At 42.6% G+C, this 22,500-nt stretch overlaps 2 protein-coding genes across 3 annotated transcripts in view; one reads left to right on the top strand and one right to left on the bottom strand.

Moving 5' to 3' along the window:
• The window catches only part of rbmx2 (RNA binding motif protein X-linked 2), an 11,171-nt gene extending 754 nt beyond the window's left edge, over positions 1-10,417 (top strand). Inside the window, exons 2-8 of the mRNA XM_028594593.1 lie at positions 1,097-1,212; positions 2,628-2,679; positions 3,537-3,666; positions 4,250-4,436; positions 5,775-6,350; positions 6,413-6,461; positions 10,414-10,417. Coding sequence (XP_028450394.1) covers positions 1,097-1,212; positions 2,628-2,679; positions 3,537-3,666; positions 4,250-4,436; positions 5,775-6,350; positions 6,413-6,461; positions 10,414-10,417 — 1,114 coding nt within the window. The remainder of the gene's footprint in view (positions 1-1,096; positions 1,213-2,627; positions 2,680-3,536; positions 3,667-4,249; positions 4,437-5,774; positions 6,351-6,412; positions 6,462-10,413) is intronic.
• Positions 10,418-14,614: 4,197 nt separating this feature from the next.
• siah2l (seven in absentia homolog 2 (Drosophila)-like) overlaps positions 14,615-22,500 on the bottom strand; it is a 28,073-nt gene continuing 20,187 nt past the window's right edge. The window contains exons 2-4 of one of the 2 annotated variants that reach the window (XM_028595058.1): positions 17,844-18,347; positions 17,041-17,461; positions 15,510-15,589 (exon numbers count right to left, since the gene is read on the bottom strand). In XM_028595058.1, coding sequence (XP_028450859.1) covers positions 15,585-15,589; positions 17,041-17,461; positions 17,844-18,347 — 930 coding nt within the window. In that variant the 3' untranslated portion in view covers positions 15,510-15,584. Of the gene's footprint in view, positions 15,590-17,040; positions 17,462-17,843; positions 18,348-22,500 lie in introns of both variants that reach the window. The other variant, XM_028595059.1, reaches the window with a different exon arrangement.

The following is a 22,500-nucleotide window of genomic DNA, read 5'->3' as shown; positions in this document are numbered from 1 at the left end:
ATTCACCCTATTTTGCTCTTTATTTTGTTAGTATAACTTCACTCTATGTATTTTTACCTGCACTGCTTACTTTGTTTATACTGTATAATGCATCCTAGCCTTTTCATACCACTACACTTCCTGTGTATTCCACATCACATTTCACACTTGTTGCACTTCTGGTTAGATGCTAAACTGCATGTCATTGTCTCAGTGACTGTACTCTGTGTTGAATTTAAAAAAGAAACTCAAAACAAGGCGACAAAAACCTGAAAAAAAAAACGTTGGAAAAAAGCGGCTAAAATGTCAGAAAACGCGACAAAAACCTTGAAATGGAAGGAAAACTTAGAAAAGGCTCAGTTTTCATTCAAACTTTTCATGTAATAACGTGCTACTGATTAATTTAGCTTTTTCGTATGTGGCAGCCAGCCCTAGTACGCTCCCGTATCCGGCCAAGCTTCTTTTTCTAAACCCCAACAGCTGTATTTACATTTAAGTCTTTAGTGCGTAACTTTTTGATATTAATGAACGTCCGTTACATTCAAGCCATTGCCAAAATGAGTCTCTACAAAGCTAATTAAGACTATCGGCTCCACACAACACTCTCTGGATTTCTCAGCATGACTATGTTCAGAAGATTGTGGCGTCCGGCGACTTTCAGAAGACTTGTAACATGTTGACGCGCCCGGCTGTGTTGTCATTACTTAGAATTCCTAACAGGGGCGACAGAAAGTAAGAAAGTCAATTATCAAAAGTTTGAGTTGACAATTTATTTCAACGTTTTTGTCGCCTTTTGTCAGTGTTTTTTTTTTTTTTTTTTGTTCAATAATCCAGTCTGGGCTTTTTACGTTCCAGTCAAGATATTGCCAAATGAGTAGCTACAAAGCCAATTAAGACTATCGGCTCCACACAACAACTCAAAATGAATGACCTCTTCTGAAGAGTCCTTCATGTTTTCTTAATCCTCCGTGTCCTCCTTGGCTACTAGCAGCACATAATCACGATCACGGAAGGCTTGTATCAGTGGACAGTGTTGTCGTCATTACTTATAACCCCTCATGTGGGAGACCGACTACTCACTGCAGCTCTGAACTGTTTCTCCGTGGTGTGTTTTCAGTCCGCTGACGAAGGTGAAGCTGATCAACGAGCTGAATGCGCGCGAGGCGAGTCTCGGGGTGAAGGAGTCGGTTTCCTGGCACAGCGAGTACAAGGACAGCGCCTGGGTGTTCGTCGGTAAGATCAGAAACTATAATAATAATAATGCTGCTACTACTACTACTAATAATAATAATAATAATAATAATAATAATGCTACTACTACTACTACTACTAATAATAATAATAATGCTGCTGCTACTACTACTACTACTAATAATAATAATAATGCTGCTGCTACTACTACTACTACTAATAATAATAATAATAATAATGCTACTACTAATACTACTACTACTAATAATAATAATAATAATAATAATAATAATAATGCTGCTACTACTACTACTACTAATAATAATAATAATAATAATACTACTAATAATAATAATGCTACTACTACTACTAATAATAATAATAATAATAATACTACTACTAATAATAATGCTACTACTACTACTAATACTACTACTAATAATAATAATAATGCTACTACTACTAATAATAATAATGCTACTACTACTACTACTACTACTACTACTAATACTACTAATAATAATACTAATAATAATGCTACTACTACTACTACAATAATAATACTAATAATAATGCTACTACTACTAATAATAATGCTACTACTACTAATAATAATAATAATGCTACTACTACTACTACTACTAATAATAATAATAATAATAATAATAATAATAATAATAAGACGACGAGGAGGAAACTAGGGCTGGGCTATATGGAGAAAATCAAATATCCCGATATTTTTTACCAAATACTTCTATCGATACCGCAATGATATTGTAGCGTTGACTATTGGTGCTTTCACTAAATATTTACACAACGAGATTTTTGATAAATAGTCATCAGTAATGTGGATATGATGACTAAGTGGGTAAAGGTGACTAATAGAACAGGGGAAGGTGTAAAAAAAAAAAAACAACTGATGAAAGCATAAAAAATAAAGTTCTCTATAATTAACATTTACAGTTATATTTTATACATTAATGAACATTTCTGGGAAAAAACATTGAACTCTACCTCCAAAATTGAGGAAGAAAAATAGATAGAATATTATTTATTTTTATGTTTTTTTGATAGAATATTATTTATTTTTATGTTTTTTTGATAGAATATTATTTATTTTTTACGTTGTTTTGATAGATTAGTATTCATTTATTTTTTACGTTTTTCGATAGAATATTATTTATTTTTTTGGGCGGGGATTTTTCAAAATAAGGGCCAGGGAAAAATAGTTTTCCTGCAAGTAGGAGGGAAGAAAATAAAAACATTAATGTTGAACCCTGCCTTCGAAATGGGGGGGGGGACATTTCACTGGAAGATTTTGGCATTTTCTATCAACATGTCCTTCTTACCAGAGCAGAAGAGAGCGCGTTGAGTTGGACAATGTCTCCCTGTCTCCACACCAGGAAGGGTTATAGAGACAGGTTATAGTAACCGTCCGGCTGGTTTGTTTCCTGCAGGAGGATTTCCTTACGAGCTGACTGAAGGTGACATCATCTGCGTCTTCTCTCAGTACGTTTACTTTCTATATACCAGCTGTTCTCTCCCACAGCCTCGTTCTTCATGTTAAAATAGCATATCTACGTACAGTACAGGCCAAAAGTTTGGACACACCTTCTCATTCAATGCGTTTCCTTTTTATTTTCATGACTATTTACATTGTAGATTCTCACTGAAGGCATCAAAACTATGAATGAACACATATGGAATTATGTACTTAACAAAAAAGTGTGAAATAACTGAAAACATGTCTTATATTTTAGATTCTTCAAAGTAGCCACCCTTTGCTTTTTTATTAATAAGGGAAATAATTCCACTAATGAACCCTGACAAGGCACACCTGTGAAGGTAAAACCATTTCAGGTGACTACCTCATGAAGCTCATTGAGAGAACACCAAGGGTTTGCAGAGTTATCAAAAAAAGCAAAGGGTGGCTACTTTGAAGAATCTAAAATACAAGACATGTTTTCAGTTATTTCACACTTTTTTGTTAAGTACATAATTCCATATGTGTTCATTCATAGTTTTGATGCCTTCAGTGAGAATCTACAATGTAAATAGTCATGAAAATAAAAAGGAAACGCATTGAATGAGAAGGTGTGTCCAAACTTTTGGGCCTGTAGTGTACATGTTATTTGTTGTTTGCTTATTTCATAATGTTGTTTAACTGCGGTGGAAGAATCTTCTAATACCACACTGTTAGAAATACCCTTTTACAGTAAAATGTGTAGAGTAACTAGTAACTAAAGCTGTAACAGATGAATTGGAGTACATGTACGTACAGTAGATGTATTGCCAGGGAAGTAGAACTTCCTAGTAATACTGGTAGTAACTTTCTGTGATTGTGACCCCTGCACCCCCCTACCCAGGTACGGAGAGATCGTCAACATCAACCTGGTGCGGGACAAGAAGACAGGCAAGTCCAAAGGTTTCTGCTTCATCTGCTACGAGGACCAGCGCAGCACCGTGCTGGCCGTGGACAACTTCAACGGCATCAAGGTGACGCAGCGCTAACACGCTAACAGGCTAGCATGCTAACAGGCTAACACCTTAACACGCTAACAGGCTAGCACGCCAACACCTTAACACGCCAACACCTTAACACACTAGCTCGCTAACACCGTAACACGCCAACAGGCTAACACATTAACACGCTAACACCGTAACACGCCAACAGGCTAACACATTAACAGGCTAACACCGTAACACACCAACAGGCTAACACCTTAACTTGCTAACACCGTAACACGCCAAAAGGCTAACACGCCAACACGCTAACAGGCTGGGAGAGCGAGAGAGAGAGAGCTAACGTTACACTAGTAGTTATGTCTCCTGACAAACCTCCGTGGTTTTTTTTTATATTCAAATGTCATTTTTGGGCAGTTCTGACAGCAAAGCACCATACTCTATTACATCACCATCTTGGAAGGTGGGTTGTGTTGAGCTGGGCCGGAGCAGAGAGCGGTAAAACATCAGTCAACGTACGTTTGTGCGAGTCTGTGATCTGATTGGTCCGTGACGGTACACGTGTTGTTAGCCTGTGATCTGATTGGTCCGTGACGCGTTGTGTTTTTCCCGTCAGATCAAAGGTCGGACGATCCGCGTGGACCACGTGAAGGACTACCGTCCGCCCAAAGACACGGAGGACATGGATGACATCACCAGGCAGCTGAGGGAGGAAGGCTGCGCCCCCAAAGCTGACCAGTCCTCCTCCTCTTCCTCAGAGGAAGAGGACCAGTACAGCATCCCCGTCAAGAAGCCCAAGAAAGGTCAGGACACTCGTGTGATTTAGACATTAACAGAGAGACAGACGGAGAGAGAGACACGCCCTCATACTCTGCTTCTGACTGGCTAGTAGTCCTTACCTAGCTACTGTCAGGGCCCTCATACTCTGCTTCTGACTGGCTAGTAGTCCTTACCTAGGTACTGTCACGCCCTCATACTCTGCTTCTGATTGGCTAGTAGTCCTTACCTAGCTACTGTCAGGACACGCCCTCATACTCTGCTTCTGACTGGCTAGTAGTCCTCACCTAGGTACTGTCAGGGCCCTCATACTCTGCTTCTGACTGGCTAGTAGTCCTTACCTAGGTACTGTCAGGGCTCGCCCTCATACTCTGCTTCTGACTGGCTAGTAGTCCTTACCTAGCTACTGTCAGGACACGCCCTCATACTCTGCTTCTGACTGGCTAGTAGTCCTTACCTAGGTACTGTCAGGGCCCTCGTACTCTGCTTCTGACTGGCTAGTAGTCCTTACCTAGCTACTGAGCATGTGCGACTCCCAACAAAGATGTAACAGCAGTGAGATGTCTCACTCTGTAGCTAAAACAGAGAGCTCAACACACAGGGTGAAAAGAGGAGCTGCAGCAATGTGCAGTACAACAAAAATATGGTGTTTTTAGAAAATTAAACCATGTAAACCTATTCTGATACAACCTCTAAATGCAATTATGGAAATGAGCATAATATGAGCCCTTTAACGAGACTTGTTTTTGCTCCCTACAGTACAGGCCAAAAGTTTGGACACACCTTCTCATTCAATGTGTTTCCTTTTTATTTTCATGACTATTTACATTGTAGATTCTCACTGAAGGCATCAAAACTATGAATGAACACATATGGAATTATGTACTTAACAAAAAAGTGTGAAATAACTGAAAACATGTCTTATATTTTAGATTCTTCAAAGTAGCCACCCTTTGCTTTTTTTTTATTAATAAGGAAATAATTCCACTAATTAACCCTGACAAAACACACCTGTGAAGGTAAAACCATTTCAGGTGACTACCTCATGAAGCTCATTGAGAGAACACCAAGGGTTTGCAGAGTTATCAAAAAAGCAAAGGGTGGCTACTTTGAAGAATCTAAAATATAAGACATGTTTTCAGTTATTTCACACTTTTTTGTTAAGTACATAATTCCACATGTGTTCATTCATAGTTTTGATGCCTTCAGTCAGAATCTACAATGTAAATAGTCATGAAAATAAAAAGGAAACACATTGAATGAGAAGGTGTGTCCAAACTTTGGGCCTGTACTGTAAGTGTCAGATATAAAGGAATCATTCTGGGATGTATTTTGATGTCTCCTCTTGCTGCGCTCTGCTTCAGAAAAGAAAGAGAAGAAGAAAAAGAAGAAAGAGAAGAAGGAGAAGAAGAAGAAGGCCGAGAAGGAGAAAGAAAAGACCAGCCGGGCGCTACACTCCTCTTCTTCCTCTTCCTCTCCTCCTCCTCCTCTTCCTCCGGCCGCCTTCAGAGTCAAAGAGGAGAAGGAGGACACCGCGTACGACAAGTACAACCAGAGGAGGACTCCGCTGGGAGGGAGGGAGGAAGATAGGGGGAGGAATCGGGGGAGGGAGGGAGACAGAGACGAAGACAGAAACTACGAAAGGAAAAGAGAGTTTGACAGAGAGAGAGACAGCAATAGACGAAGAGAGACTGACAGAGAGGGTGATAGGAGCAGAGAGACAGACAGAGAGGGTGATAGGAGCAGAGAGAGAGACAGAGAGGGTGATAGGAGCAGAGAGAGAGACAGAGAGGGTGATAGGAGCAGAGAGAGAGACAGAGAGGGTGATAGGAGCAGAGAGACAGACAGGAGCAGAGAGAGAGACAGAGAGGGAGATAGGAGCAGAGAGAGAGACAGAGAGGGAGATAGGAGCAGAGAGAGAGACAGAGAGGGAGATAGGAGCAGAGAGAGAGAGGAATATGGGAGGAGGAATCAAGAGAGGGAGGGAGACAGAGACCGAGAGGGCGACAGGAGGAGAGAGACAGGCAGAGACTACGAAAGAAAGAGAGACGGCGATCGGAGGAGGGAGACAGACCGAGACAGAGAGGGTGAGAGGAGGAGACAAACTGATAGGAGAGAGAGACAGTGATAGGAGGAGGGAGACAGTCAGAGAAACGAGAGGGTGAGAGGAGAAGACAAACGGAAAGGAAAGAGACAGCAGTAGATGAAGAGACAGAGACAGACGAAGACAGAGACTATGAAAGGAAAAGAGTTTGACAGAGACTGTGATAGAAGGCGAGAGAGAGAGGGAGAGCGATACAGACAGTGATAGGAGAGAGACAGACAGTGATGGTAGAGACAGTGACAGGAGAGAGACACAGACAGTGATAGGAGAGAGACAGACAGACAGACAGTGATAGGAGAGAGACAGAGAAAGACAGTGATGGTAGAGAGACAGACAGTGATGGTAGAGACAGTGACAGGAGAGAGACAGACAGACAGACAGTGATAGGAGAGCGACAGAGACAGACAGTGATGGTAGAGAGACAGACAGTGAAGGTAGAGACAGTGATAGGAGAGAGACAGACAGTGATGGTAGAGACAGTGACAGGAGAGAGACACAGACAGACAGTGATAGGAGAGAGACAGAGACAGACAGTGATGGTAGAGACAGTGATAGGAGAGAGACACAGTGATAGGAGAGAGACAGACAGTGATAGGAGAGAGAGGGAGAGCGAGACAGACAGTGATAGGAGACAGACAGTGATGGGAGAGAGAGGGAGAGCGAGACAGACAGTGATAGGAGACAGACAGTGATGGTAGAGAGACACAGACAGTGATAGGAGAGAGACACAGACAGACAGTGATAGGAGAGAGACAGACAGACAGTGATAGGAGAGAGACAGAGACAGACAGTGATAGGAGAGAGACAGAGACAGACAGTGATAGGAGAGAGACAGACAGACAGACAGTGATAGGAGAGAGACAGACAGTGATAGGAGAGAGACAGACAGACAGTGATAGGAGAGAGACAGACAGTGATAGGAGAGAGACAGACAGTGATGGTAGAGACAGTGATAGGAGAGAGACACAGACAGTGAGAGGAGAGAGACAGACAGTGATGGTAGAGAGACAGACAGTGATGGGAGAGAGACACAGACAGTGATAGGAGAGAGACACAGACAGTGATGGGAGATGACAGAGAGATAGGGATACAGACATGTGTTATATATATGGCATATATATATATATATATATATATATATATATATATATATATATATATATATATATATATATATATATATATATATCTCTAGCTAGCTAGCTAGCTAGGTTTTTATCGTCCAACACTGAGAAAGACAGAAATGTAAATGTTTGTATTGTTTGAGTTTTGTAATAAAACAAAGAAAGATCTCCACGTTGTCTCTGTTGGAGCGAGAAATCCTCCCTATTATTTATAAATGTCTTTATGAGTAGAGGTAAATTAATGCTGCAATGGGTAGATTTGTATCAATTGACACACACACACACACACACACACACACACATTTGTGGCACTATCTTTGTGGGGACCCATCATTAATGCATTCCCTAGCCCCTTACCCTAACCTTAACCATCACAACTAAATGCCTAACCTTAACCCTTACCCTCACCTTAACCATCACAACTAAATGTCTAACCTTAACCCTTACCCTCACCTTAACCATCACAACTAAATGCCTAACCTTAACCCTTACCCTAACCTTAACCATCACAACTAAATGTCTAACCTTAACCCTTACCCTAACCTTAACCATAACCTAATTATATCCCTAATCCTAAAACCAAGTCTTAACCCTCAAACAGCCCTTTAAACTTGTGTGGTCCAGCATTTTGGCCCCACAAAGTTGTGCAGACCCCACAAGTATACTGGACCACAAGTATAGTGTTTGGACCCCACAAATATAGTTAAACAAGTGACACACACACACACACAGACTCTTAAAATAACCTTCAGAAATGAGAAAAGGTATGCAGCATTGCATAAAAGCAAATGGACACACACATCCACACACATGCACACACACACAGCCCTGTCTTTCTTAAAATAACCTTAGGAAATGACAGGTATGCAACATTTCATAAAGGCAAATGTACGTACACACACACACATGCACACAAAAATAATCATTTTTATATACAATAATTGGCAGCATCACTTTTTTTAATCAAAAGAAGCAGATGTTTTCTTACAGTTATTGGATTTGTCAACGTGCAATAAAAAGGTTAAGTTTGGTTTCCTTCCCTCGGCTTTCTTCTGCATCAAAAAGCTGAGCGAACGCCAACACAAACGGTTTGTTTTTATATAAAATACACAGTCGTTAATAATTAATTTACAATATCCTGAAAGATGTCTTAGAAAGTCTGCGGGTTGTAGTGTGGAAGCAATTTTGACCAGTTTTCTAAAATGTCTATATCAGAAATATGGGTTTCTTTGTTACTACCTAATTCTAATTACCTTAATCTATTTTCCCCACAAAGTGTCTGACAACATTATGGGATGGATCCCTACAGAGATAGACTTTTTAGTTAAAGAGTAAGATCCTTTTAGTTTAACATGAAACAGCCCCGAAATCACCATCACCAAACTCCACCAGACTCCATGTAAATAATCAGGACTTTTAGCGTGTATAGAGCCAGCATAACTCCACCAGACTCCATGTAAATAATCAGGACTTTTAGTGTGTATAGAGCCAGCATTTCTCCACCAGACTCCATGTAAATAATCGGGACTTTTAGCGTGTATAGAGCCAGCATATCTCCACCAGACTCCATGTAAATAATCAGGACTTTTAGCGTTTATAGAGCCAGCATATCTCCACCAGACTCCATGTAAATAATCAGGACTTTTAGCGTGTATAGAGCCAGCATATCTCCACCAGACTCCATGTAAATAATCAGGACTTTTAGCGTGTATAGAGCCAGCATATCTCCACCAGACTCCATGTAAATAATCAGGACTTTTAGCGTGTATAGAGCCAGCATATCTCCACCAGACTCCATGTAAATAATCAGGACTTTTAGTGTGTATAGAGCCAGCATATCTCCACCAGACTCCATGTAAATAATCAGGACTTTTACTGTGTATAGAGCCAGCATATCTCCACATGTAAATGAGTGAATTAAGGGTTCAGTTCAACCAAACCAGAGTGATGATTGTTGGAACAGTGGAAAGATGAACCAAGACGGCTTTTGGTAGTTTTATTTAGTTTCCGTCCACTTTGAATGAAGTGTGTTTTACGATGATAAAAGTCCTGATTATTTACATGGAGTCTGGTGGAGATATGCTGGCTCTATACACGCTAAAAGTCCTGATTATTTACATGGAGTTTGGTGGAGATATGCTGGCTCTATACACGCTAAAAGTCCTGATTATTTACATGGAGTCTGGTGTAGTTTGGTGATGGTGATTTCGGGGCTGTTTCATGTTAAACTAAAAGGATCTTACTCTTTAAATAAAAGGTCTATCTCTGTAGGGATCCATCCCATAATGTTGTGTGGGGGGGATAGGGGTACAACCCCCCCCCAATAATCAAAACTGGGATTTTTTAGAATTTTTTATTCCTTTTCAACGTTTTTGTCCCCTTTTGTAAGTTTTTTTCCCGACAATTTCTGACTTTTTTTTGGCACTTTCTCTTAAATTTGTAGGTTTTGACATTTGTCTTTTTAGTTCCAACGTATTTGCTGCTTTTTCTGAGATTTTGTCGCCTTTTTTAAATTTTTTTATTTAAGTACATGCAGACATGTGTCAGGACCTCCCTAGACATTTGGAGATCTCCACCCCCACCCTCCTCCCCCTTGTTAACAGACCAGTAATGACAGAAACATTGTTCAGATGATCCGTTTTTTAATAATACAATTATAACGTTTTACAGTTTTAATTTGAGTTGCACAGTAGAGTCCAAAACCACGTGGGCAGGATGAGACTTATTAAACCTGGTGTGTCCCCCGTGCTTAAACACCTTGTTTGGGTTGTACAGTTGACAGTTTAATACTCAATATATGTCGACTTGTTTGCATATTCACACCAAACACTCTCTCCATCTTACCTGTAAAAATAGTCTAAAAGATTTCGGCTCAGTCCGTCTGTTTGTCAGGAAAACAGAAAAACTACCTAGGGACCATTCTGTATTCATGGAATGGACCACCATAGGAAAACAGGGGGAAGGTTATGTCTTTTTATTCTTTGTTGAGGGGAGGGTCATCCAATTTGTTTGTTTTTTTTTAAGTCTAAGGGGTGAGGGTCACTCAACTTTTTTTATTCATGAGAACAGCTAAATTTCAAAGTGGCTTGTTTGGTGCATCGTTTTCCATGTCTCGACCCCTATCGCTAGCAGATGGGGTCCCTCCCTGTTTAGTCATGTAAGCCATGGCTGTAAAAAAACAATGGGCATCTGTACATCTTTACCAAGTGCATATTAGTACAGAAGGCATCGATAAATTGCTGGGGAAGGTCATCCATTTTTTTCCCCAAATCATTTTTGGAGGGTCATCCAAAATGTATTGCAGGTGAAGGGAGGGTCAGGTCTGTTTTGACTAATGCTACGTTTCCACGTGGCCGGATATTTTCATAAACTGACATTTCAACCTCTCCGTTTTCTTAAATAACATCGTCCACAGCTGTCAGTTTTCAGAAAAGTGTTCGTTTACACGTACCTGTGTATATACAGTACAGGCCCAAAAGTTTGGACACACCTTCTCATTCAGTGTGTTTCCTTTTTATTTTCATGACTATTTACATTGTAGATTCTCACTGAAGGCATCAAAACTATGAATGAACACATATGGAATTATGTACTTAACAAAAAAGTGTGAAATAACTGAAAACATGTCTTATATTTTAGATTCTTCAAAGTAGCCACCCTTTGCTTTTTTTGATAACTCTGCAAACCCTTGGTGTTCTCTCAATGAGCTTCATGAGGTAGTCACCTGAAATGGTTTTACCTTCACAGGTGTGCTTTGTCAGGGTTAATTAGTGGAATTATTTCCCTTATTAATAAAAAAGCAAAGGGTGGCTACTTTGAAGAATCTAAAATATGAGACATGTTTTCAGTTATTTCACACTTTTTTGTTAAGTACATAATTCCATATGTGTTCATTCATAGTTTTGATGCCTTCAGTGAGAATCTACAATGTAAATAGTCATGAAAATAAAAAAGGAAAGACATTGAATGAGAAGTGTCTGTCTGTCTGTCTGTCTGTCTGTCTGTCTGTCTGTCTGTCTGTCTGTCTGTCTGTGAGGTATCTGCTGAAGTTGGTTTCTTCCTGCTCAGTTGTGAGAAAAATTCAAAGACAATTAAAGTTCATTTTTAAAACACACAAAGATAATAACATCGGTCCATCGTGTGTCCATCCTCACACACGTTCCTCTCACACAAGTTCAGTTTCTTCCGTCAGAAAGTGTGTGAACAAGAAGAAGAGGAGGAGGAGGAGGAGGAGGAGGAGGAGGAGGAGGAGGAGGAGGAGGCAGGCGGTAGAAAAGTTAAGGCGCTGGCGGCTATAACAGACTGCAGGAAGGAGGTTTGTTGGGAGGGTTATTCCTCCGTTGTACTGCTCTCATCGGAGGAGTAAAGGAGGTCTGGAGGAGTTAGAGCGAGAGAAACACAGTCGGCCGAAAACTCGGAAGTCCTTACAGACGGTAAGACGGTACGCTCGGAAGACACAAGTTCACATTCTTCTGCTTCTACTTCGCTTCAACTAACCTGCAACATGTCAGCTGTTTGGGGCATTCTTCAGCGTGTGGTCAGAAGAGAACAAGTTTACAATATGTAGGGCGTGGAGGGACCACACCAAGAACCAGAAATCACAACTTCTTTTAGATGTGTGTGGATGTCCCACACCAGGAGTCATTTACAGTGAGGAAAATAAGTATTTGAACACCCTGTACTGTAGATCTATTTCATAGTGATCCATTATCTGTTCAACACATCTTCTATTAAAGAAAAGATAGAAAATTAATATCTGTGTGTGCTGTAAAGTGGTTAGAAACAATGAAATCGGAATCGGCTAAAATCTGTATCGGCTGGCCTAACTCAAAGAAAATCGGAATCGGCCTAGAAAGTTGTAATCGGTTTCATCTCCAATATATATATATATATATATATATATATATATATATATATATATAGGAATATCATATTTGCGCGATCACAGAAGGCTTGTATCATTGGGGGCGACACAAACTACGCACTGTACCTTTAAGTTTTTAGTTCCTGTGTCAGTCGTTGTTCGACTGGTCATTCCCCAAGATGGCGCCTGCTTGTATATCTGAACGGTACTGTCTTTTATAATCTATCTTTTTAATAAACTTTCTGTATACTTACAAAGTTCTCAGTGCTTCTGTGTACATGTAGGGACCCTCATGATGCTACCGTGGAAGTGTGGTGATATTTTGAGCCTTGTTAGCGGTGTAGAAATAGCGATTTATCCTCTGCCCCTGAAAGCTAGCGTTAGCAGCTAATCAGCAGTTTGCGCTAGCTTGTTCAAAGCTACAGACGCATCAGATTAGCATGAAAACATGTCGCAGAGAACAAACACTTATGTTATTAACCCCCCTAGTTCCTATGAAGTTTTAGTGCGTAACTTTTGGATATTAATGAACGTTATATTCTAGAGCCTGACCGATATATCGGCTGGCCGATATTAGGTATTTTCCAAACCATCGGTATCGGCATTTATAATGGCCGATAAATTAATATTAAAAAAAATAACAGACTGATCTCAATAAATGGCGTTTGTATGACGCGCCAATTCGAATGCCGTTTTTATTTTTAGTTATATCGTTATGGCGAAAAAACTATGTTACGGTGCAGGCCTAACGCAGACTGGGCCGAGTCTCGAGACGTTCCCCGGCGAAGACGAAGAATATCGTGAACACACCGGACTGCCGAGTCGTTTCCTCGACAAGAGAATTAACTCTCCGCCGAGAAGGAGAGGTGAGCCTGATCAGGGTTCATACGCATTTTAACCAATACTTTTCCATGACTCTTCCATGACTTTTTCGGCAAATTATCCATGACTATGTATTCCTGAAAATGTCAGTCGACATTAAACAATAAGAACACTAATCAGAGTTAAAGTTTCCCCTCAGAGGTTTAACTATAAAATGAATGATAATTAGGGCTGCCACCTCTTAGTCGATTAGTCGACTAATCTGTTGTTTTGGTCTTAGTCGACTAAGATTTCTTTAGTCGATTAGTCATTTTTTATGCTTATTCATGCTTAATTACTTATTTCCAAGAAACTTCTGAGCACATTTATGGTAAACACAAGATTTAAAGTGGTGCTTTTGCAGGATTAATTGTGGAGAAACTCAGTTTTACAGATGGTTAATTAACTACATTTATATTGTGCTTTTCTAGTCTTAACCACCTCTCAAAGCTCACAGCTCTGTCAATTAAATCAACTAATCGATTAGTCGACAAAATCCTATAAGTGTTAGTCGACTAAGGAGTTCTTTAGTCGAGGACAGCCCTAGATACCAATCCGTGTTAAAGTTGACCCTCAGAGGTTTAACTATAAAGTGAATGATAATGTCTGTGGTTCATAGTGGGATTCTTAATATCGCTCCCCGAATACATCGCTGAGGTAAAGACAACGTGAAAATACATTTATTAATCACGTATTATTACGCTATGTTAAAAAAAAAAATTCCATGACGACTTTTCCAAAACTTTCTGGGTCTTTTTATGTTCCCGAAAACCTTTCCAGGCCCTAGATTTACCATTTTTCAAATTCCATAACTTTTCCAGTTTTTTTTTTTTTACACAACGTATGAACCCTGCCTGATGTCGTCCACGTTTCCCCTCTGGCGCCCAATCGGCGCACAGAAGGACGGGTGACTTTTTCCCTCGCCATATTAGAAGTGTTTAAAATGTTCTGCGGCAAAATACAGACATTTGCACGCAGAGAACCGAGAGCGTTTTCTCTAAAAGCGTTTTTTTTTTTTTTTTCCAAAATGTTCAGCAGGCACAGGAAGTCCTTACAACGAGCTCCAGTACTCCACTCGCAGATCAGTCTGGAGAACATTTGGAGCCGTTCACCAAACGACCGACCAATCAGCGTTGGTTTTGAGGCGGGTTTAGGTGTGACGCAATGAGAAGGACAGATGGTTTATCCAATCAGATAACCAGGATTTTAGCCGCTCGCTAATGCTTTTTCCTCTCGGATCCTTCTTTTGGAGTATGGACCAGGAACCTGAAATGGGGCCTTTTATTCTTTTATTCCTAAACTCTCGTTACACAAACGGTAAATCTCCTTTACCGACATGCTGCTAGCATGCTAAGCTAACGAGCTATGCTTGGCCTGCAGCAGCAGCAGCAGCAGGGTTAGCCTGGCTCGTGGTTGTATTTCCATACGCTTTCATTGATCTGATTGGTTGATTTGGGCCCCGTCTGTCACCAACTATAGGTGGTAGACAGACAGATGGTTCATCCAATCAGCTAACCAGGATTTACAGCCGGCGGTAGCCCTAATTCTGTTAGCCGCTCGCTAATGCTTTTTCCTCTTGGATCCTTCTTTTGGAGTATGGACCAGGAACCTGAAATGGGGCCTTTTATTCCTGTTACACAAACGGTAAATCTCCTTCACAGACATGATCTGATTGGTTGATTTGGGCCCCGTCTGTCACCAACTATAGGTGGTAGACAGACAGATGGTTCATCCAATCAGCTAACCAGGATTTTCGCTCCCCCTTTTCCCCCCAAAAGTTCTCCAACGGAAAGTTCCCAGAATGGATATGCCGAAGCTAAAAATGCGAAGCGATCCAATCCGGTCACCCTCTCCTCAGCACATGGAGATGGTGACGTTGATGCCCAGGTTGCCGTTGTCGGCGAACAGGTGCGCGATGGAGGTGTCGAACACCAGGCAGTCGCTGTTCATGATGGCGGCGGCCACGCCGTCGTGGATGGAGCGCGGCGTGGCCTCCCAGGTCAGCCGGCGCCGGTTGCCGTTGAGCTCGAGGCGGTAGGCGAAGTTCTCGGCCTGCTTGCGCGTGCCGATGAGCAGCACGACGGCGAAGAACTGCTGGTGGCCCTCGTACTTCTCCTGCTTCTCCAGCACCAGCATGAAGTGGTGGCTGAAACAGGACTGCATCATCACCCAGTCCACCGCGCCGGGAAGGTTGATGTCTGTCGCCAGGAAGACGATGTCCTCACCCTGCAGGGAGGGAGGGAGGGAGGGAGGGAGAGAGGGAGATAGAGAGAAAGAGACCGAGAGAGACCAAGAGAGGGAGAGAGAGAGAGAGAGAGAGAGACCGAGAGAGGGAGAGAGACAGAGAGGGAGAGAGAGGGAGAGAGAGGCCGAGCGAGCGAGGGAGAGAGAGAAAGACAGAGCGAGAGGGAGAGAGACAGAGGGATAGAGGGAGAGAGAGAGGGAGACAGACAGAGGGAGAGAAAGACAGACAGAGGGGGGGAGAGAGAGACAGACAGAGGGAGAGACAGACAGAGGGAGAGGGGGAGAGAGAGAGACAGACAGAGGGAGAGGGAGAGAGACAGACAGAGGGAGAGGGGAGAGAGAGAGGGAGAGGGGAGGGAGAGAGAGAGAGACAGGGGGAGAGAGGTAGAGATAGAGAGAGACAGGATAGAGGGAGGGAGGGAGAAAGGGAGAGAGAGAGAGAAGGATAGAGGAAGGGAGAATGGGAGAGAGAGAGGGGGAGAGAGAGACAGAAGGATAGAGGGAGGGAGAAAGGGGGAGAGAGAGATAGAGGGGGAGAGAGAGAGAGGAGGAGAGAGACATCAGGGGTGTAAATCACAAAATGTATCAAAATACAATTTTGATTCAGTGACCTGACGATGTCGTTTGATGCTTTTTTTTCATGCTGAATGGTAAACAAGAATTAAAGGTTGACATTTGACCTAACAGATATCACCGTGAAACCTCCTTTGATTACTTTCATTTAGGCAGTTATTTGTCTTACTACACGTTTTCTGAAATGTGTTTAAATTTGCAAAGGAGGCTATTATCTTATTCAATATATGCATCCTTTTTGCACGACTCTTTGAGGAGAAACTCAGATTTACAGATCTGTCGATTAAATCAACTATTAGATTAGTCGATACGATTGAATGAGTGTTAGTCAACTAAGAATTTCTTCAATCGAGCACAGCCCTAGACTGGTGTTTACCCCGAGTGGTGATAAAGGGTCTGACCTGCAGCGAGGTGATAAAGGGTCTGACCTGCAGCGTGGTGATAAAGGGTCTGACCTGCAGCGAGGTGATAAAGGGTCTGACCTGCAGCGTGGTGATAAAGGGTCTGACCTGCAGCGTGGTGATAAAGGGTCTGACCTGCAGAGTGGTGATAAAGGGTCTGACCTGCAGCGCGGTGATAAAGGGTCTGACCTGCAGCGTGGTGATAAAGGGTCTGACCTGCAGCGAGGTGATAAAGGGTCTGACCTGCAGCGAGGTGATAAAGGGTCTGACCTGCAGCGTGGTGATAAAGGGTCTGACCTGCAGAGTGGTGATAAAGGGTCTGACCTGCAGAGTGGTGATAAAGGGTCTGACCTGCAGCGCGGTGATAAAGGGTCTGACCTGCAGAGTGGTGATAAAGGGTCTGACCTGCAGCGTGGTGATAAAGGGTCTGACCTGCAGCGTGGTGATAAAGGGTCTGACCTGCAGCGTGGTGGTAAAGGGTCTGACCTGCAGCGTGGTGATAAAGGGTCTGACCTGCAGCGTGGTGATAAAGGGTCTGACCTGCAGCGTGGCCCTGCAGCGTGGTGATAAAGGGTCTGACCTGCAGCAGCGTGGTGATAAAGGGTCTGACCTGCAGCGTGGTGATAAAGGGTCTGACCTGCAGCGAGGTGATAAAGGGTCTGACCTGCAGCGAGGTGATAAAGGGTCTGACCTGCAGCGTGGTGATAAAGGGTCTGACCTGCAGCGTGGTGATAAAGGGTCTGACCTGCAGCGAGGTGATAAAGGGTCTGACCTGCAGCGAGGTGATAAAGGGTCTGACCTGCAGCGTGGTGATAAAGGGTCTGACCTGCAGCGAGGTGATAAAGGGTCTGACCTGCAGCGTGGTGATAAAGGGTCTGACCTGCAGCGTGGTGATAAAGGGTCTGACCTGCAGCGAGGTGATAAAGGGTCTGACCTGCAGCGAGGTGATAAAGGGTCTGACCTGCAGCGAGGTGATAAAGGGTCTGACCTGCAGCGAGGTGATAAAGGGTCTGACCTGCAGAGTGGTGATAAAGGGTCTGACCTGCAGCGCGGTGATAAAGGGTCTGACCTGCAGCGCGGTGATAAAGGGTCTGACCTGCAGCGTGGTGATAAAGGATCTGACCTGCAGCGTGGTGATAAAGGGTCTGACCTGCAGCGTGGTGATAAAGGGTCTGACCTGCAGCGTGGCCCTGCAGCGTGGTGATAAAGCTGACCTGGTGATAAAGGGTCTGACCTGCAGCGTGGTGATAAAAGGGTCTGACCTGCAGCGTGGTGATAAAGGGTCTGACCTGCAGCGTGGTGATAAAGGGTCTGACCTGCAGCGTGGTGATAAAGGGTCTGACCTGCAGCGTGGTGATAAAGGGTCTGACCTGCAGCGAGGTGATAAAGGGTCTGACCTGCAGCGTGGTGATAAAGGGTCTGACCTGCAGCGTGGTGATAAAGGGTCTGACCTGCAGCGTGGTGATAAAGGGTCTGACCTGCAGCGTGGTGATAAAGGGTCTGACCTGCAGCGTGGTGATAAAGGGTCTGACCTGCGGCGTGGTGATAAAGGGTCTGACCTGCGGCGTGGTGATAAAGGGTCTGACCTGCAGCGTGGTGATGGACTTGTGTGCGTGCATCAGGTGCGGCATGACGGCCTCCAGAGAGCCGTGCCACTTGCAGGTCGCGCCGGGACACGGACAGGTGTAGGGCCTGAACTCACAAACCTCCTCGTGGTCCGGCTTCTCCGTGTGGTGCAGGGACAGCCCGCAGCCCGCCGACGAGTACTGGGGGGGGGAGGAGGTACAGGATCAGCAGCAAATATACACAAGTATTATCAGCTTTATGTAGTGAAGTATCAACTGCTTTACATGGGAAAAGTACACAAGTATTATCAGCTTTATGTAGTGAAGTATCAACTGCTTTACGTGGGAAAATTACACAAGTATTATCAGTTTTATGTAGTGAAGTATCAACTGCTTTACGTGGGAAAAGTACACAAGGAGAAAAACCCCCACATCTGCAGGAGAAAAACCTCCACATCTGCAGGAGAAAAGCCTCCACATCTGCAGGAGAAAAGCCTCCACATCTGCAGCAGAAAAGCCTCCACATCTGCAGGAGAAAAGCCTCCACATCTGCAGGAGAAAAGCCTCCACATCTCTAGGAGAAAAGCCTCCACATCTGCAGGAAAAAAGCCTCCACATCTGCACGAGAAAAGCCTCCACATCTGCACGAGAAAAACCTCCACATCTGCAGGAGAAAGGCCTCCACATCTGCAGGAGAAAAACCTCCACATCTGCAGGAGAAAAGCCTCCACATCTACAGGAGAAAAGCCTCCACATCTGCAGGAGAAAAACCTCCACATCTGCAGGAGAAAGGCCTCCACATCTGCAGGAGAAAGGCCTCCACATCTGCAGGAGAAAAGCCTCCACATCTTTACAAGAAAAACCTCCACATCTTTACAAGAAAAGCCTCCACATCTTTACAAGAAAAACCTCCACATCTTTACAAGAAAAGCCTCCACATCTGCAGGAGAAAAGCCTCCACATCTGCAGGAGAAAAGCCTCCACATCTGCAGGCAGTGGCAGGATGATTCATGAATCTATAATTGGGAGCCTCCTGTTTCCTGGGCCTGGTGACACATGTCTTATTTACAGCCGGCGGCCGATGACACACGACCTGCTGAGAGGCCACGAAGCCACCGAGAGGACAGCAGACACACGACTAGGGCAGTGCTCGATTGAAGAAATTCTTAGTCGACTAACACTCAATTTTATCGACTAATCGATTAGTTGATTTAATCGACAGATCTGTAAATCTGAGTTTCTCCGCAAAGAGTCGTGCTAAAAGCACCACTTTAATTCTTGTGTTTACCAGAGATGTGCTCGTACGTTTCTTGGAAGTAAGTCATTCAGCATGAAAAAAAGCATCAAACATGACTAATGGACTAGAGAGATCTAAGTTTACTGAGACCAAAACAACCGATTAGTCGACTAATCCACTAAGAGGAAGCAGCCCTACACACGACCTGCTGAGAGGACACGAATAGGGCTGCTCCCTCTTAGTCGATTAGTCGACTAATCGGTTGTTTTGGTCTTAGTCAGCTTTAGATCTCTTTAGTCATGTTTGATGCTTTTTTTTTTCATGCTGAATGACTTATTTCCAAGAAACGTAAGAGCACATCTCTGGTAAACACAAGAATTAAAGTGGTGCTTTTAGCACGACTCTTTGCGGAGAAACTCAGATTTACAGATCTGTCGATTAGATCAACTAATCGATGAGTCGATACTGTTGAACGAGTGTTAGTCGACTGAGAAGTTCTTCAAATCGAGAACAGCCCTAGACACGAAGCCACAGAGAAGACGCCGACACACGACCTGCTGAGAGGACTAGCGGTGGGGGGAAAAAAATCAATACAGCGTAGTATCGCAATATTTTCCGTGGCAATACTGTATCGATACACAGACGCCAAGTATAGATCTATTATTATATATGTGTTGGTCAGTCTGTCTGCTTGGCAATCTGATTCTGCAGCAATAACACTGAAGTGAGATGAACAGACAGAGAAATGTGTCTTTTTAGATTTAACAGATGTTTACAAAGTTTTCTTTTGGGGACATAATTTGAAATTGGGAAAGATTTGAAGTTGGAAAAAAAGGTAATACATTGCGATAAATAGCAGAATATTGCAATATGTTTAAAATCGCAATAATATTCTAACGTGACATAAGTATTGTGATATCGTATTGTGATATCGTATCGTATCTGGCGATTCCCACCCCTAAAGAGGACTTGAAGCCACAGAGAAGACGCAGACACGGATAAAGATACAGTACTCCACACAGACTGTTTAGGTTCAAATCCTTTAAACTTGGTTTTTGAAAGACACTACTAGCGCTGCTCGATTATGGAAACTATCAGAATAATCACATTGATTTCGGTCATCGTTGAAATCACGGGTATTTAACACGATTCCTCGTTGACTTTTGAGAAGATGCTGCATTCGTTGAAGTTAAAGAACCGTAAAACATTTGAATCAACAGTGAAAACACCTTGAACTGAGACTTTTTGAATTCCCCTTAATGGAACACACCAACTTATTGGGACTTTAGCTTATTCACCGTAACCCCCAGAGTTAGACTAGTCCATACAGACCCTTCTCATCTCTTATTGGGACTTTATCTTATTCACCGTAACCCCCAGAGTTAGACTAGTCCATACATACCCTTCTCATCTCTTATTGGGGCTTTATCTTATTCACCGTAACCCCCAGAGTTAGACTAGTCCATACATACCCTTCTCATCTCTTATTGAGACTTTATCTTATTCACCGTAACCCCCAGAGTTAGACTAGTCCATACATACCCTTCTCATCTCTTATTGGGACTTTATCTTATTTACTGTAACCCCCAGGTTAGACTAGTTTATCTTTATTGGGACTTTATCTTATTCACTGTAACCCCCAGAGTTAGACTAGTCCATACATACCCTTCTCATCTCTTATTGAGACTTTATCTTATTCACCGTAACCCCCAGAGTTAGACTAGTCCATACATACCCTTCTCATCTCTTATTGGGACTTTATCTTATTTACTGTAACCCCCAGAGTTAGACTAGTCCATACATACCCTTCTCATCTCTTATTGAGACTTTATCTTATTCACCGTAACCCCCAGAGTTAGACTAGTCCATACATACCCTTCTCATCTCTTATTGGGACTTTATCTTATTCACTGTAACCCCCAGAGTTAGACTAGTCCATACATACCCTTCTCATCTCTTATTGAGACTTTATCTTATTCACCGTAACCCCCAGAGTTAGACTAGTCCATACATACCCTTCTCATCTCTTATTGGGACTTTATCTTATTCACTGTAACCCCCAGAGTTAGACTAGTCCATACATACCCTTCTCATCTCTTATTGAGACTTTATCTTATTCACTGTAACCCCCAGAGTTAGACTAGTCCATACATACCCTTCTCATCTCTTATTGGGACTTTATCTTATTCACTGTAACCCCCAGAGTTAGACTAGTCCATACATACCCTTCTCATCTCCGTCCGTGCTGTAAGGCTGTCTGACGGCTCCAGCATTAGCTTAGCCTAGCACAGAACATGCAGGTGAATGGTTCCAACTAGCCTACTGCTCCCAATTGTGACAAAAGTGACAAAATAACTCCAACATGTTCCTATTTACATGTTGTGATTTGTAGAGTCACAGCGTGTACAAAAAACAATGTAACATGAGAATTAGCCCCATTCTAACCGTAAACAAACCAGGAACTATATTCTCAGGTGGTAGTGTTAATTTCGTCAGACGAGACAAGACTAAAAACGTTCGTCAACGACCTTTTTTTCCACGACTAAGACGAGACGATGACGAGACTGCGCCAATGTCCAAAAACGCTGACTAAGACTAAATTAACGTGCATTTTTGTTGACGAAAAAAAGACGAGACTAAAATGTTTTGCGTAAAATAAAAACTAAGATAAAATCTCTCTTCATTTTCATCTACAATCGTCTCTACTTTTTTTCCATCACGAGATAGAATATTCAGCTGTTTTGCAGCAATAAAATTGAAGTGAAATGAACAAACAGAGAAATGTGTCTTTTTAGATAAAACCGATGTTGACAAAGTTTTCTTTTGGGGACATATTGAAATTGGGAAAAAATTTGAAGTTGGAAAAAAGTTAATACATTGCAATATATCGCAGAATACTGCAATATCTTTAAAATCGCAATAATATTGTATTGTGACGTAAGTATCGTGATGCTATCGTATCGTGAGGCCTCTGGTGATTCCCTCCCCTACAATCTAGTATGAATATTATTCATCTACTCTCTTTTGGGTATAGGCCTATATGTAGGCTTGTGTTCTGTTATGTGTGTGTGTGTGTGTCCGTCCATGTGTGTGTACGTCTGTGTGTGTGTGTGTGTG

The sequence above is a fragment of the Perca flavescens genome, chromosome 13, assembly GCF_004354835.1.
Source record: "Perca flavescens isolate YP-PL-M2 chromosome 13, PFLA_1.0, whole genome shotgun sequence".
NCBI classification, from domain to species: Eukaryota; Metazoa; Chordata; class Actinopteri; order Perciformes; family Percidae; genus Perca; species Perca flavescens.
Note: the sequence above shows the minus strand (reverse complement) of the source record. Positions and strands in the feature narration are given on the sequence as shown.